General features: G+C 35.1%; 1 protein-coding gene across 5 annotated transcripts in view; it reads right to left on the bottom strand.

Moving 5' to 3' along the window:
* The window catches only part of LOC120525402 (synaptotagmin-like protein 2), a 541,287-nt gene that overhangs the window by 173,016 nt on the left and 353,059 nt on the right, over positions 1-15,212 (bottom strand). For all 5 annotated transcript variants that reach the window (XM_039747656.1, XM_039747659.1, XM_039747657.1 and 2 more), the window contains 2 exons: positions 13,994-14,113; positions 11,730-13,139 (listed from right to left, as the gene is read on the bottom strand). In XM_039747656.1, coding sequence (XP_039603590.1) covers positions 11,730-13,139; positions 13,994-14,113 — 1,530 coding nt within the window. The remainder of the gene's footprint in view (positions 1-11,729; positions 13,140-13,993; positions 14,114-15,212) is intronic.

Raw genomic sequence — 15,212 nt, 5'->3', positions numbered from 1 at the left:
ATTTTTTAAAGTGATAACTTGTATGATCACTTTAACAGCTACATATCGACCATGATTCTCTCTATAAAACTTGCTAAAATAAGGGAATTAGAAACAGATTCAAATCTTCTCCACAGGGTCAGGTTTCTCTGAACAAACAACTTATTTCTCCATGTGCTTTTGATTTATGTACACAAGAAGTCTGTGGGCAAGTACATCTGTCATCACACAGCAGGGTTAGTTCACCTTACTGTAATTTAGCTGCAATTCATAATGGTCAGGCAACTAAAGTACTTATCACATAACACAGCAAATTTTGAATTCTAAACTATAAAAAAAAAAAAGACTTCAGATATTAGACCTTAAACACAGAACACACAGTAATTTTTCCCAAGTATAACAGATCATGACTAAAACCCATTCTAATGAATACATAGACACATTTGTAAAATCAATATCTTTATAATTTTTTTCCCCCAAGGGAGATAACAGAAAACATTTCTTATGATAAATGTAGGTGGACACATAAAAGAGCAAGTAAAATGAAGGCATAATTGCTAAAAAGGCCAAAGTAAAGTAATACATTAAAAACAGCATACCTTAATGCTTGAAGTATTGAGAATAAAATAATTATATGCAGTTATATATAAATTCAACTCATTTATGTTATAATAGGAATAACAAAAACCTGCTTGAATAACAAAGATGGAAATGAGTGTAACATAGACTGGTACATATTATTTAAGAAAGACAGGCAGGACTGATAAGGTGGGGGAGTTGCAATTTATGTTAAAGAAAATCAATGCAAATCTTTGATTAGATGGTGAACCACAGCATAGTGAGGATATTTGGACTTGACTTAAAATTTTTAGAGATAGAGGCCTTATTTTAGTAGTGTGTTATAGACCTCATAATGCAGATAAACAATACACATCTTTTGAATATTAAAAATGTACATTTTAAATGGGAAAATTATAGTCACGGTGGGCTTTAATTACCCAAATATTAACTGGGCTAACCTTACAAACAGCACAGCAGAAGAACAGGAGTTTGGATGTACTGTATTTGCAAAACAGTATCTTATAGTCCCAACATAGAAGGAAGCCTGCCTAGGCGGAGTGGTGCCTCTGAGGCTAGGGATCTGCACTGGCAATCGGAAGGTTGCCAGTTCGAATCCTGTAAATGCCAAAAGAGACTCTGCTCTGTTGGGCCCTTAAGCAAGGACCTTAACCTGCAATTGCTGAGTGCTTTGATTAGTGTGAAAAGCGCTATGTAAATGCAAAAAATTATTAATTATTAGGCACATTATACCTCAATAATCAGGATAGAATTTAGGCGATAGATGTCATTGAACCATTAGAATCTAATAATCATAATATAATACATTTCCTCATATTTTGGCATATTCAAAAACTAAAACACTGGTTACATTTTAGTAGGGCAAATTCTGAGCATAAATCCAGATAAGATAAATTGGGATAAGATTTTAAGTGCAAAGACAACTAAGCAGATGTGGGGCATGTTTAAATGTTTTTTCAAATTTAATGCAAAACAAGTTTAGAAGCAGAAACAAAATTAAAGATAACTTTGGGTGGGATAATGAAGGACCTACAAGCTGTAAAAGACAAAAAACTACAGTGCTAACCATAAGGCATATGAAATCATGAGAGAAACAGTTAAAAAGAATGCTAGGAAGGCTAAAATGTTAATAGAGAGAAATATTGCAGAAAAGAAAAATAATCCAAAAAGACTCCTCTAATATTTTAGTAGTAAACTAAACGTCGTAAAAACGTTTTGAAAATTGCTGATGTTCCACTTGTTACGAATTTCCCAAATTGCAAAGATCATTGAAAAAGATTTATATGTGAACTAACTTTAAGTACTTGAGGATAATTATTATTTTGTCAGGTTTCAGCTTATTTAATCTAAGCAGTACTTGTGCACTTTTTCAAATCATTAAGTACCTCCTTAGTTGTCCTTGTCACTTTTTGGGAGGGACTTTGCCACACCTCAGAATTCAGAAAAATGTACGTTCAGAGCCTTTGCTATTTCACTGTCTATTCCAGCTGATCTTTACTGTCCCCAATACTCTTCACCTCCTCCTTGACCATTCGTTTATTACTAAAATATTAGAGAAGTCTTTTTGGATTATCTTTCATTTCTGCAGTATTTCTCTCTATTAGCCTTTTTGCCTTCCTAGCATTCTTTTTAACCGTTTCTCTCATGATTTCATATGCCTTATAGTTAGCACTGCAGTTTTTAGTCTTTTACAACTTGTAGCTCCTTCTTTATCCCACCCACGTTATCATTAATTTGTTACTGCTTCTAAATTTTTGGATAAACATGTTTTGTGATCTTTTATGACATTACACAGCCCAATCATAGAATTTGAATTTTCATTTATTTCATCCATGTAACCTCAGGAATGGGTGGTGCCTTTAAATATGGGATCAAGTAGAATATTCAGACACAAGAGAGCCTTGCTATGACATATGGATGAATAAATGGCTGTCACATTGGTAAGAATTATAGAGAGTTACTATATGATAATTTGCTTGAGGGCACTAAATATGGCATGAAAATAATTAATATAGTCTAGCCAAAGACATGAAAACCCAGAGTTTAACAAGAGTCTGGATGGTTTTGTTTTCTTACATTTTACATAGTAATATCTTCAGATATCAGAGAAAAAAAGCCAAAAAGATGTAAAAATAGTTAATGCATAATTAGATTATTTGGATACAGATTTGCTAAAAACATAATATTCCTATGTCAATAGATTGTAATAAAAACCTGGCATAACCCATTCACAAACTATAAAGATTACAAATGTGCATTGTAATAATAAATGCAGGTCTATAAAATTTAAGAAAACATGTAGGAATGTAAAAAACTCATCTGCCTTATCACAGAAAGATTTGAGAACTGGGAGCATGTGCTAATAGCACGTTGCCACACCCAGCACACGAAGAAACCATCTGGATTGGGAGATTTGATAAGGTATAAAAATAATAATAATAGTAATACAAGGTTTACATTGGATTTAAAAATGAAAGTTGCCTCCCCAAAAATACTGCACATCTACCCAATGGAAATCTTAAACTGTGATTATTGCTGAACAGGTCTTTAAATTCAGTAGAAAATGTGTAGTGTCTTAAAATTAGCAAAGAACTAAAAAAAATGAATAAAATGCCATCTATCAATTTAAGCACTGTAAGAGCAAAGGCTCCTTACACTACATCCCAGATCATTTATAACATTCAATAGAAAAAGGTTACCAAACCTCAAGAGAATGTCATGAATAATGATTCAACTCATTATCAGTATCAGTATGTATTGAGGTTTTTCCGCGATAACTGACAGTTTAAGTTTATTTCATTGGTTCGAAAACACTTTTTTGCAATTTCATGTGATTTTTTAATCTACTTTTATACAAATTCAATGACCTTTAGAGATTATATCATCCCAAAACATCTGCTGACACACAAACATCCCTTTTCTGTGAACAAATTACACTACTAAACACAGCCTTCTAAAATCAAATATATACAAAAAGTATACATATGTTTAGCAAAAATGTTAACTCAATAGGTTTCTCAAAATTTATTCTGTACAAGTGAAAAACAACAGATAAGTTCTGCTGATTTCAGTACATAATACTGTAGTAGATATGTATTAATAGAAGTTCTCCTAGTCTATTCTTTAAATTATTTACCAAAGACTACTTGTTATATGACCTGAAAGAGACAGCAACCACCATTGTTACAATATTCAAATTGCCTTTTCAAGAACTTTCCATAATTTCCATCAGTTGAAAACCTTTAAGAAATTAAGGTTGTGCTTTGTATTTGCTGGCCGTTTTATCTTGGAAGAGTAATATACTGTATATTGCTCTACTTTCCCCTATTGTATTATTAATATGTAGCCTTTGTTAAAATGCCTAATCTCACAGACTTACCACTGTTTAGAAGGTATTATTGTATATAAAACTTATGCCCACCTTCCTTTCTATATCTATAACCTCAGGCAATTAGATGTAGTAAAAAATGACAAGCAGGAGTGAAGTTACACATAAAATAATGTATAACTGATAATATTCATAAATAATAACAAAATGCAAAGTACATTTGAATATTGGCAACCATACAACCTGATAAAATGGTAATGTGTAACTCAGGTGGCAGACAGACTTGTAGTTACTTAATGTCTCTAGTTAAGGCATCATTGGCACTCAGCTTTTAGCCACATGTCTGTTCAAAATGGCCGAAGCTGTGCTCTTCATTGTGTTGTCTTCAGTTCATGGTGTGATGGTCTTCTTCAGTTGTTAGCCAGAGAAAGATACTTCTGCATCATTACAGGTTAGCAAGAGAGATGCTTCTTCATCATATGCTGGTTAGAGAGATGCTTCTTTCAGATGTTAGTAAGAGAGAATGTGGTTGAGCAAGCAAATTTATAGGTTTTCTGTCCAACCCCTACAGCCAATCCAGACAGCCATATCTCAGACCAATGGAGGAAATAGTACATCTTAATACCTGCAACCCCCCAAGACCATATGTTAAGCTAACCTGGCTTTGTGTGGGGGATGAGAGAAAGACTTTAGCAAAGAAATATTAATCATACTGGTTTAAGACACATCCCCCAAATCCTGTCGTAAAATTACAAAGAATAGTCGTACGGGGGGGCAAACACGAATGCCTCTCACCAAAGTAACACTAAATTACATTGCTTCGCCCAAATTACAAATAAAGACATACAAAACATTTATCAAGTTATATGCAAAATCTTACATCACAACACTGGCATTACTGTTCTGTGCTACTCAAACATTCGTCCTATTTTTTTTACTTATTTTATTACAGCTTGTCACCTTAGTGACAAAAAGGATATGCATAAAACTTGTGCAAATTCAGTAAAATGCAAATTGTTTAGATGGAACTGTAACCTTTGAAGGGAAGCATAAATGAAATGTATTAAGTATAATTATTTCTAGCTGTTTTTGATGCACCTCCAAAACTAGTCTGTTAAAACAGGAAAAAAAGCAGCCACATTTTTAGACAGTGGTAGTTCCTCTGAATAAGGAAGAACCTTCATATCACAGAGGACTATAAAGGAAACCAAGATATTACGTGTAAATGTAGACTTTCAGCTGCCCCCTTTTATTAGTTTATAATAATTTATCACAATAAGATACACAGCAAATATACTTTTTACTTTGTATGTTAAACTGAGAAACAAGCATTAAAGTTTTGATAACATACTTGGGACGAAACTGAACCGTGATGCTTTTTCTACTGAAAGCTGCTAAAAACAGGATTTTTTTTGTCTGCCTAAATTGGGTCTCTGTAAATCATTGAAATAACCTCTTGGACCACTCCTTGATCAGTTACCATCTAATACAAAACTGAAGCAAACTGTGCAACCTCATTAGTACTCTGTGTTGATTTCGTAAAACAAACATGGACACTGCTGGGGGAAAAATATCAGTATCTCAGAAAGCACTAACTAAGGAGGGAGCAGCTGTGTCTGTGAATGAACAAACCGCTCCAATATTTTCTTTGTAGCAAATATTTAATTAATCGACTAAATTCTACTTGAAAGCAAATTCCTCACTTAACTAAATTGTTACCAGATTTTGCCATCAGAGAAGGTGAGCTTTATTCATGCTGGTGCAACAAACATCTATTCACCCTAACAAAATGCCACTTACAGTGCATTCGTTTTTCAGAAAAAGACAAAGTGATCCTTCTGAAATTAAGGTTAAATAGATGTAGTGCGTCAATCTAACATTACAAGACAACTAATCTGGCCCAAACTTTTATTACAAATAAAGAATTAATTTTATAATGAGCCTCTCAAAGTAAAAATAAACCCAAATCACTTCATTTGTGGCCAAGGAATCAGACTAGAAATAGACTGCAGTTTTCATCCCCATAACTTGAAACAGTGGGTATTTGTGCATAGTATTTAGTTGGGTGCTTCCATTCTATGTTTATGTGAGCCCATAAATTGAATTGGACGTCTTGCATTCCATCTGGTTGTCATGTTTTAAAATAGATTGTTCAAATTTTATTTCAGTTCAATTCATTTTTCCATGGTGCTCTTCACAGAGTAAAGTTCAGAGCGCTGTAACACGTTTATGCATAGAATATTAATTACAAATTGTATAAAATTACATGATGTACACAAAAAATACAAAAATACAGAACAAACACAATAAAAAAAGAACAACTTCAAACTGATAGCATTAACACTTCCTGAAAATATTAGTGCATTAATAATATCATTGAAATATGCCTGTGCTTCAATCGAAAAACAAAAAAAAAGTAACTAATTGCATCTTAAATATTATTAAGTCACCTTGGATAAAAGTGTCAGCCAAATAAGTAAATAATAATTCTCTACATGCATCTCTCATTATGGGTCACTGAAAGCCAGAGTCTGCCACAGAAAAATATGCACAAGGCAAAGATACACCTGGATGGAACACCAGCTTACCTCATAAAACGAAAAACCACTTGTTCATATCGAACGAATTAAAGTTTACCAATTGGCTTAACATGCACATTTCATTGTGACAGTACATTCAACAATTAGAAAAATGTAAGTGAGAACAAGCCATTCAGCTCAACAAAGCTCGCCAGTCCCATCCACTTCATTCTTCCAAAATATCAAGTCTAGTTTAGTCCCTAAACTCCTGCTGTCCACCATAATACTTTGTAAATTACTAGGTAAATTATTCCATGTGCCCAATTTCCTGTGTGAATAAAAACGTACTTATGTTAGTTAAGCATAAAGTTTGCACTGTGTCCCATAACAGGGTTATTGTTGAACTTATTTCAATTTAACAGTCTCTATCAATTACACTAACTCCTTTCAATAATTTCCAACGCTTTAATATGTCATCTCTTAATCTGCTTTTGCCTAAACTGCAGAGGCTCAGCTGTATTAATATTTCTGCTTAACTCGTTTCCTACAGTCCTTAAATCAGCATAGTTGCTCTTCTCTGGAAATTTTCTAAGGTTGCTTTGGTTTTTTTTTTGTTTTTTTTGCAGCCTGGAGACCACAACTGTACACAGTACTCCATAGTCTGCTTGAACATAAGAAGAGAAACAGGAGATGAAATATTTGTCATACCAGAAATGAGTTGAAACCATAAAGGCCAAACCCTAAACATTAAAGCCTAACTGTAAACCAGAAATCGGAGTCAGAGAGAGATAAAGTAGAATTGAAAACCAGAAAGAAGAAAGAGAATAAGAGTTTGATTGAGTTTAAATCTGCCACAAAGATTTGTTCAGAATCTGTGACTGGGATATAAAGAGTCACGCAGATGATGCACAGCATGGTGTCATGCTACATAACTTTAATGGCAACAGGGAACAACAACCTGAGGGCATCTGATTGTAAAATAAATTATGTCAGAGCGCCAAGAATAATTATTAAATTCAGGAAACATAACTGCAAAGAATCCACACAGAAGGTCCTAGAGAACAAAGCAGCCCATATTGCCACATAATATATTGTTCTCAAAAATATTTTAATACAAATAAAAAAAAGTGCATAATTCATAACACTTCAGATGAAGCCACACCAGTGCATTATAAAGTTTGAGCATAACCTTCTTTGACTTGTACTTTACATATCGTGCTGTATAATCTGTAATCCTGTTACCGATCTTGACTTGATGGCTTCTGAACACAGTCTGGAAGCCGATAGTGAGGAGTCCGCTGTGACTCCTAAAGTCTTCTCATAAAGTGTGCATTTAGGTTTCAGACCTCCTATTGTGTATTCAAACCTAACATTTTTACTTCCTACAAGTAATGAATTTATTTGGATTAAATTTCATCTGCCCAAGCCTGTTTGCAGTCCAAGTCCCACTGTAATGAATGAACAGATTCCATATTATCTAGTTTGGTATCATCTGCAAAACTTGTATTCCTACCTAAATCATTTGTATATTTTGAAAACTGCAGCAGCCCTAGCACTAACCCCTGAGGAACACCACTTTTAACAATCACCCAATTCTGATAGTGTTCCTCGCAACATAATCCTCTGCTTCCTATTTATTTAATCCAACTCTGCAGCCAGCTACACTCTACACCCTGAACTGCCATTTCTTTTAGCCTCTCATGCAGCACTTTATCAAATGCCTTCTGAAAGTCCAGATAAATAATATATGCACCACTGTATTCTTTTGTTGCTTATTTATAGGTTTAAAGCAGGTCAGTAGAATGCAACTTCTCTCTTAAGAACCCATGTGGACTGTTCAGTAAAACTCCTGCTGTTGCCATGTGTTACTCAGTCTTGTCCTTAATAATTCCTTCCATTACTTTACCTGTGATGCACATTAAGGTTACTGGCTTATAGTTCCTTGGATCTGCCCTCTTTTATATAACAAAATATTAGCCATTTTCCAGTCCTTTGGAATTTCAATTGTGTACAGTGGCTTCCTAAAAATATATCAAGCGTTATTTATATGTACTGACTAACCTCCTTAAGAACTCGAAGACAAGCATTATCTGGTCCTGGTGGTTTGTTTGATTTCAGCCTGTTTAATCTAAGCAGTACTTCTCTCTCTACCTTTTTCAGTCAGTACCTCCTTAGTATTTCCTGACACCCCTGAGAGGTTATCTGCTTCCTCACATGTAAAGACTTCAGAAAAATGAAAGTTTAGAGTATTCACTATTTCACTGTCTGTATATTTTTATTTCCCTTTACTATTACTGACACACTTCATCTCCTCCTTGATTTTTTTCTTACTACTAAAATACTTAATCTCTTTGGGTCGTTTTTCACCTAATGTGCAATAATCCTCTCCGACTGCCTTTTTCGCTTCCTTAATATCCATTCTACTGGTTGACCTTGAGCTTTCATATGCCATATGATTCACATTGATGTTGTAATCAGTCTTATACACCTTACAAAACTTTGGATCTTCTTTTTTCAACTTTCTTTTAAACCAGTGAGGTAATTTTTTTTTTTTTTAATTTCATACTCATTTCAAATTTTGGGATGTACCCGTCCTGCAATACATATGAAATATATTTTTAAACCTATTCCATTGCTCCTTGGTTGTCACCACACTTAAAAACTTGTCACAGTTTATCCCTTTAAGGCATTGCTGCATCTGTTCAAAACTTGTCCTACCAAAGTTAAACTTAACAGTTTGTCTTTACATCCATGCCCTTCCAAAACAATGAGAATTGTATTGTATTATATTATTGTCACTTGACCCTAGTGGTTCAATCACTTCGACACCTTGAGTTCTATCCTGGTTATTACAAAATAAATCTAGACCAGCTTCCCTTCCCCGAGCTGGTGCATTAACATGCTGTATTTGGGGGAGGAAAAAAAAAGTCACTGACTACATTAAAAAAACTCCCATTCTTATACTCCTCTATTTGCAAAGTTAGCCCACTTAATATTATGAGTAATTAAAGTCCCTCATGAGTATAATATAACTCTGTAAACTTCCCTTTTTAATATTATTTTAAAAAAAATACATAATGAAATTACTGTCTGCATTTGGGTCTATTGCACACTCTTAAACTAAGACCTCTTTCCCGAATGCTTTCTAGACATCCACACTAAGATTTAAATTCTGTTTAACATAAATGGCAACACCCCATCCCTTTTTCTTTTCTTTCTATTCTTCCTAAAAGATGTGTATCCATCTGTTATACTCATTCGTATCTTTGTTATTTAGCCAGATTTCTGTTGTTGCTATAATAATCATAATTATGCTCCGTTACATTCAAGTCCATAGCTAGTATTAAGGCAAGCTATTTTAATGTGTTACGAATTTTACTTTTGAGCTTAAACTTTGGGTTAGAGTTTACATTAATAGGTATACAGGCATTTGTTTTTACACTATTAATCATTCCTTCACAAAATTCTAAACCTGATTTGTCCTAAACTTCCTGCCATCCCATTCCCTAATTTAAACAATCCTTGACTAATCTACTCTCATCTCCCCAACACATTGGTGCCCCTCCGGGTCAAACGTAATCCATCACAGCAGAACAGGTCCTGTTTGTTCCAAAAGCAGTCCCAATGTCCCATAAACTTATGATTTTATTCTAGATTTCAGCCACATGTTAAGCCTTCTAATCTCCCCAATGTTGCCTGGACTGGCAAGTGGCACAAGCAGAACTTTGGAGAAGACTACCGTGTCAGTTCTGCTCCTCAGCCTGGCACCTAACATTTTATATTTGTCCATGTTATGACAAGTGACATACAAAAGGGTAGGCTGTCAGTTCACTAATCCAGTTACAAATGGATCCACCCTTACCCCAGCCAAGACTCTATCAACCCTTCCAGGGAGGTCTCTCACATGTGCACCCACAAGGAAATGCACTGTGTGAGGCTCTCAGTCCCTGAAGCAAACCAACGCTTTAATTCCACATTATCACAACCTTTTTCTTGAGACTGGTCTTCAGGTGGCCAGCTGAGGCTCCTCATGCCTCAGTCTCCATCCAGCTCTTCAAGGGCCGATGAAATGTTTGAAAATTACAGTTCTCTGGTATCCCTGGACAGTTTCCACTATTTGCCATGCACCTACATGTGACTGTGATCCTCCTATCTTTTAACTGTTGGGTCTAGAATCTCCTCCTGCACCAACTTAGCAGTACACACCATCTACATAAAGGACACTGGGCCAGGGCTGCTAATTCTCTACTACAGCACATCCCAGCAAGTTCCTTCTCCAGTTCAGCTATTCTCAGCTTGAGGAGCTGGATAAGCCTTCAAGAAGGTCTGACTGCTCAAAGCCTCTGTACAAAAAGTCCAATATTCAACATAATTTGGCTTACAGTATACTGGGTTCATTTTTGAAATTTGGATTATTAAATTGATCAATCACTTATTAAATTTAAACCTAAATAATTTAAATATCAAATTAAAGAACTTCTGCAATTATTTAACACATTATGGCCCCTTAAGCGCCTGTAATGCTCTTCCCTTTGACTGCCTGCTGCATGTATTCCTATGAAGTTACTAAACTTTACTTTGCTCATTTCCTAACTTTGCATCCTTCTTATCTGTACTTTCAATCTCTGCCAACTCCGTTTGTGTTCCTTCTTATTAATATTTGCGCTATTCCCCTCTTAGTAGCGCTAATTTTCCTTAGCACTAAGAACTGTTCTATCAAGTACTGTAAAACCTTTCACACACTTCTTTCTTACTAAAAAAAAACTCTTACTGAATACTAACCACTAATGGTTATGTCCTTATTCACTTATCTGTTTCTACTTTCACTTACCCCTAAGCAGCAATCCCTTGCTAGATGTCTGTCTACATACATTGTAGCCACATACCCGTACTTGAAATAAATGCTTTCTTCCTTATGAATGTGCATGCTATAGATCTCTATAATGCTTTATAGTGCTCTATCCAAATACTCTTTATATACCTTAACAAATTCCCTTATTGCTTTTAAAATATTCATTGTTACAACACCAGTTATTAATTTACAGGCAGGCCATTTGCAAGGATGATGTCAGTCCAGTAGTATCAATCACCACCGCCAATCACCTGTACTCCAAAGTACAAGATGAAAACCTACACAGATACAAGGAGTGTGTACAAACTCAATTCAGAAAAATCAAAGCTGGGCTCCCAAGAGCACAGCAAAATATTATGCCAACTTGATACTCTCAAGGGAAAAAAGATGTATTAAAACCATCAATAGGTTTGAATTAGTCAATGTCATAATCTAATTAAAAAAAAAATGGGGAGGCTGGCCAAAATCCTACCTTGAGGTGCATCTGGCAGTGTCCTTCTAGAATCAGAATTGCGTGTAAATCCGTCATCAGGCAAAGTTCTAACTGGAGAGTGTATTTCTTCTTTAGGATGAGTAGAAACATTGTCATTATGCTCCAAAATCCCAGATTCTTTGGATATGCTTTGTTTTACATCTTCGTTGCACAAACCTGAAGAAGCAGGAGAGAATATATTGTGCTCCTCTAATTCAGGTGAAAATCGTACCTGTTTTACTTCAGATTTAGGACTGATTAACTGTTCTTCGATGGATGTAGCCTCAAAATTTTTAGATGTTGTTTCCATTAGATATTGTCTCTGGTGCGAGTCTGACTCACTAGAACTTGAACTAGGAGAATGCTTTAAAATCCCCTTCTTTGTCACGCATGTCCCTCCTGCCTTTGTTGATGATTGGGTAGTATGATCAAAGTCTTCTAAAACATTTATTACAATGCTTGTAGCACTGAAACCAGTTTCTTTCTCATTATTTTTTAAGTCCTCTTGATCTGTCGGCTCTTCAAGACCTGTTAAAGCCATTTGCTCTTCAATTACCTCCGGAGTGGAATTTCTAGAGGTATCACTTAGATAATGTTCAGAGGAGCTTGGCATGTGCATTTGCAGGGAACTAGAGTCATTCCTTAGTTTCCCTTCAGACATTAACTCCCCATGTTGCTCTGGTTGGTTATCTGTATTTTGCGCACAAAATTCTCCTTCATCGACATTATCTTCTACTTCTTGATTTACCAATAAAACAGATTTATTTTCTTCAGTAAATGATACAGGCATTTCTAAATTAGAGTGTGTATCAGAAGATGAAGGCCTTAGTATCTGCATTTCATCTTGTAAAGTACTAGATATTTCCTTTTTTGAACTATCTGAAGCTGAACCCACTGAATTTCTTACCAAAAGATGTGTCTCATTAGAATTCAGGTCTGTTTTCAGAGCTCCATTTTTTTCATAATAAGCTTCATCAGATACCTGCATCTCTAATAGTCCCGCTGTGGTGAGAAATAGGGATGTTTTCTCTTCTGAAGGTACCACAGGGGAGACTGTATCTTCAATCAAAGCACTTGTAAGTACAAGAGTTGGAGGTTCCAGAGTGCTGTCATCCTCAAAATCCTCAGGTGCAGAAATTGCATTGTCTACTCTCCTCAGTTCACTTGGTAACACAGATAGGTCTTCCTCTCCAACTTTTATTTCAAGACTACAAGCATCTTTGTTTTCTCTCTGTAAAGGTTTCACTGCTTCCAGAATTGGTTGGCTTTTGACATAAAAGACATCCTCTGAATCTTCAATGGGAGACACAACAGGGCTTGCATTAGGAGAAGGTCCAGCCAAATCTGAATCGGATTTGTAGAGCAGATGATAGTAAACAGAAGAATTTTCCAGTTGGTTTAAGTTAATACCTGTAAAATAAAATAGAAAACAGCAATAAAAATAACCAACATAAGTAAAATGTAATATTCCATATTCCTCAGGCTATAGCTGCACTTTTACATTTACATATAAATCAGAAACATCTCATTCAAAACAATTTTGATAAGGTCAAGCCATTTTGGTCTTCAATAGCACAGGAGGACAGTGGATAGCACTGCTGTCTCTTAGCTGTAGGGGTGTGGATCTGACTCAAGATTCAGTCCCCTTGTGTCATTGTTCATGCATTTTCACGGTGTCTAGGTGGGTCATGTATAGGTACATTATTCCGGTTACTCCAACATGATAGCTATTTTGACATATTTTTGCTTATTTGCAGGAATACAAAAATATTAATCTCCATCCATTCATCGACCCATCCTTAAACTGACTGCCTTTCTGAACATGGATTATTCATTGCAGGGTTTTGGGGTTCATGCCATACCAATAGCCTTGAACAGGATACCAGTCTATCAAAGCACACACCCATACTAATACCCACACATACCCCTCTATAGGCCCAACTTTCAGTGACAAATTAAAACTAGCTTATACATCTTTGAGGTGTGGGAAGAAAGGGAGAACATACAAACTCATGACAGAAAGTAACTAGGACAGGACTCAAACATGTTAAAAACTGAGCCATCCTCTACAAAAGGACAACAACAAACTTCACTATAAAAGTATTGCATTTTATTAGGTATTTAAAGACTGGCTAATTAATCAAAGTACTATAAAAATGCAAGGTATCTTTAAATAGGAGATGGATGAAATACAGTAATTCACATGCATTTGGTAAAGCTTACTGGGAGAATTTTGTTGGTTTCTGAAACATTGCATACAATACCTTGGCTTAAGGTCAGTTCATCAGACTCGCTGTTTGATGAAACTTCAATATTTATTGGGAGATCAGAAAAGAAAGACTTTGTTGAACACTTTGATTCCACCGGTGAACTTGAGATTCTCCCTTAAACAAAACAAAATTTGAAAATATTTCATATAATTATACAAGTTGAACCACAATTCAAATTTTGATATTTTTATTAAGATCAACCCGAGGATCAATTTTATTGTATACAATTTTTTTTTTTGTTTTTTTTAATTTGTTTATGTAAGAGTCTGAGAGTTTCCCTTAGAAGCTCCCCTGGTTGCTGAATGGGTATGTGGGTCCCTTCATACAGAGTTGGCACTGATAAATAATTGTAGCAATAAATATATTTAAACTAACATTTTAACTATTTGAATGAACATGAATTCATGATCTGTTAATCATTACATAATGCTTGTTAATGCTTTATTAATGAAAGTTATTATAAAGTGTTACCCAATAAAAGCACACTAACAAAAACAAATGCAAATTTTAAATTAAATCATATTCACAAAATGCAAACCCACAATAAAAGGCATACACATTTTTTAATTGAATCCCATTTTCTAAGTTCTAAGTAGGAGGCCAGAACACAGTTGTTTGCTTAGCATTATAAATTAAACTACTGAAAGGATGGGGATTGCGGGAATGCATTTGCTTTGGGGGCTGAGGGGAATCATGTTATTACCTAAAGGCATTGTCACATTTACATCTCTGAACAGCATGCAACATTTAAGGACTACAGTTGCTAAACTCTCACCACTCCTCAGTCACTCAAGCTGTCACAGCAAGTGACTCGCAGTATGTGACTAATTACCAGATTGCTCCCATGTTTTCAAGTAGAATATGAGACATGCCTTGTGCTGTGTATGTAGTACAAGGTGAGGGTGATGACAGCAGCTATTTGACATAAAGAATGCCAGAATAGGAACAATATGCTTCCTGAAAGCAAGAAACATTATAGAAGAATCCTCACAGAATTGCCCCATCAAAAATAAATTAATTTGATTTGCTTCAAGTTTGGTTTCTGCAATATGCATTTGGAGAGTGAACGATGAGTAACTGGATAATTTGTGGTTAAAACGGTCTAAGTTAGAATGTAATGGATTAAAACATATTAGACCTTGACAAATTTCACCTCTATGCATGGTATTGACTCTCTGAAAATAGACTTCTAAAGTTACTGGGCTCTCTTCCC

This window comes from Polypterus senegalus, chromosome 3 (assembly GCF_016835505.1).
Source record: "Polypterus senegalus isolate Bchr_013 chromosome 3, ASM1683550v1, whole genome shotgun sequence".
NCBI lineage: Eukaryota > Metazoa > Chordata > Cladistia > Polypteriformes > Polypteridae > Polypterus > Polypterus senegalus.
This window is presented reverse-complemented; position numbering and strand designations above follow the sequence as displayed.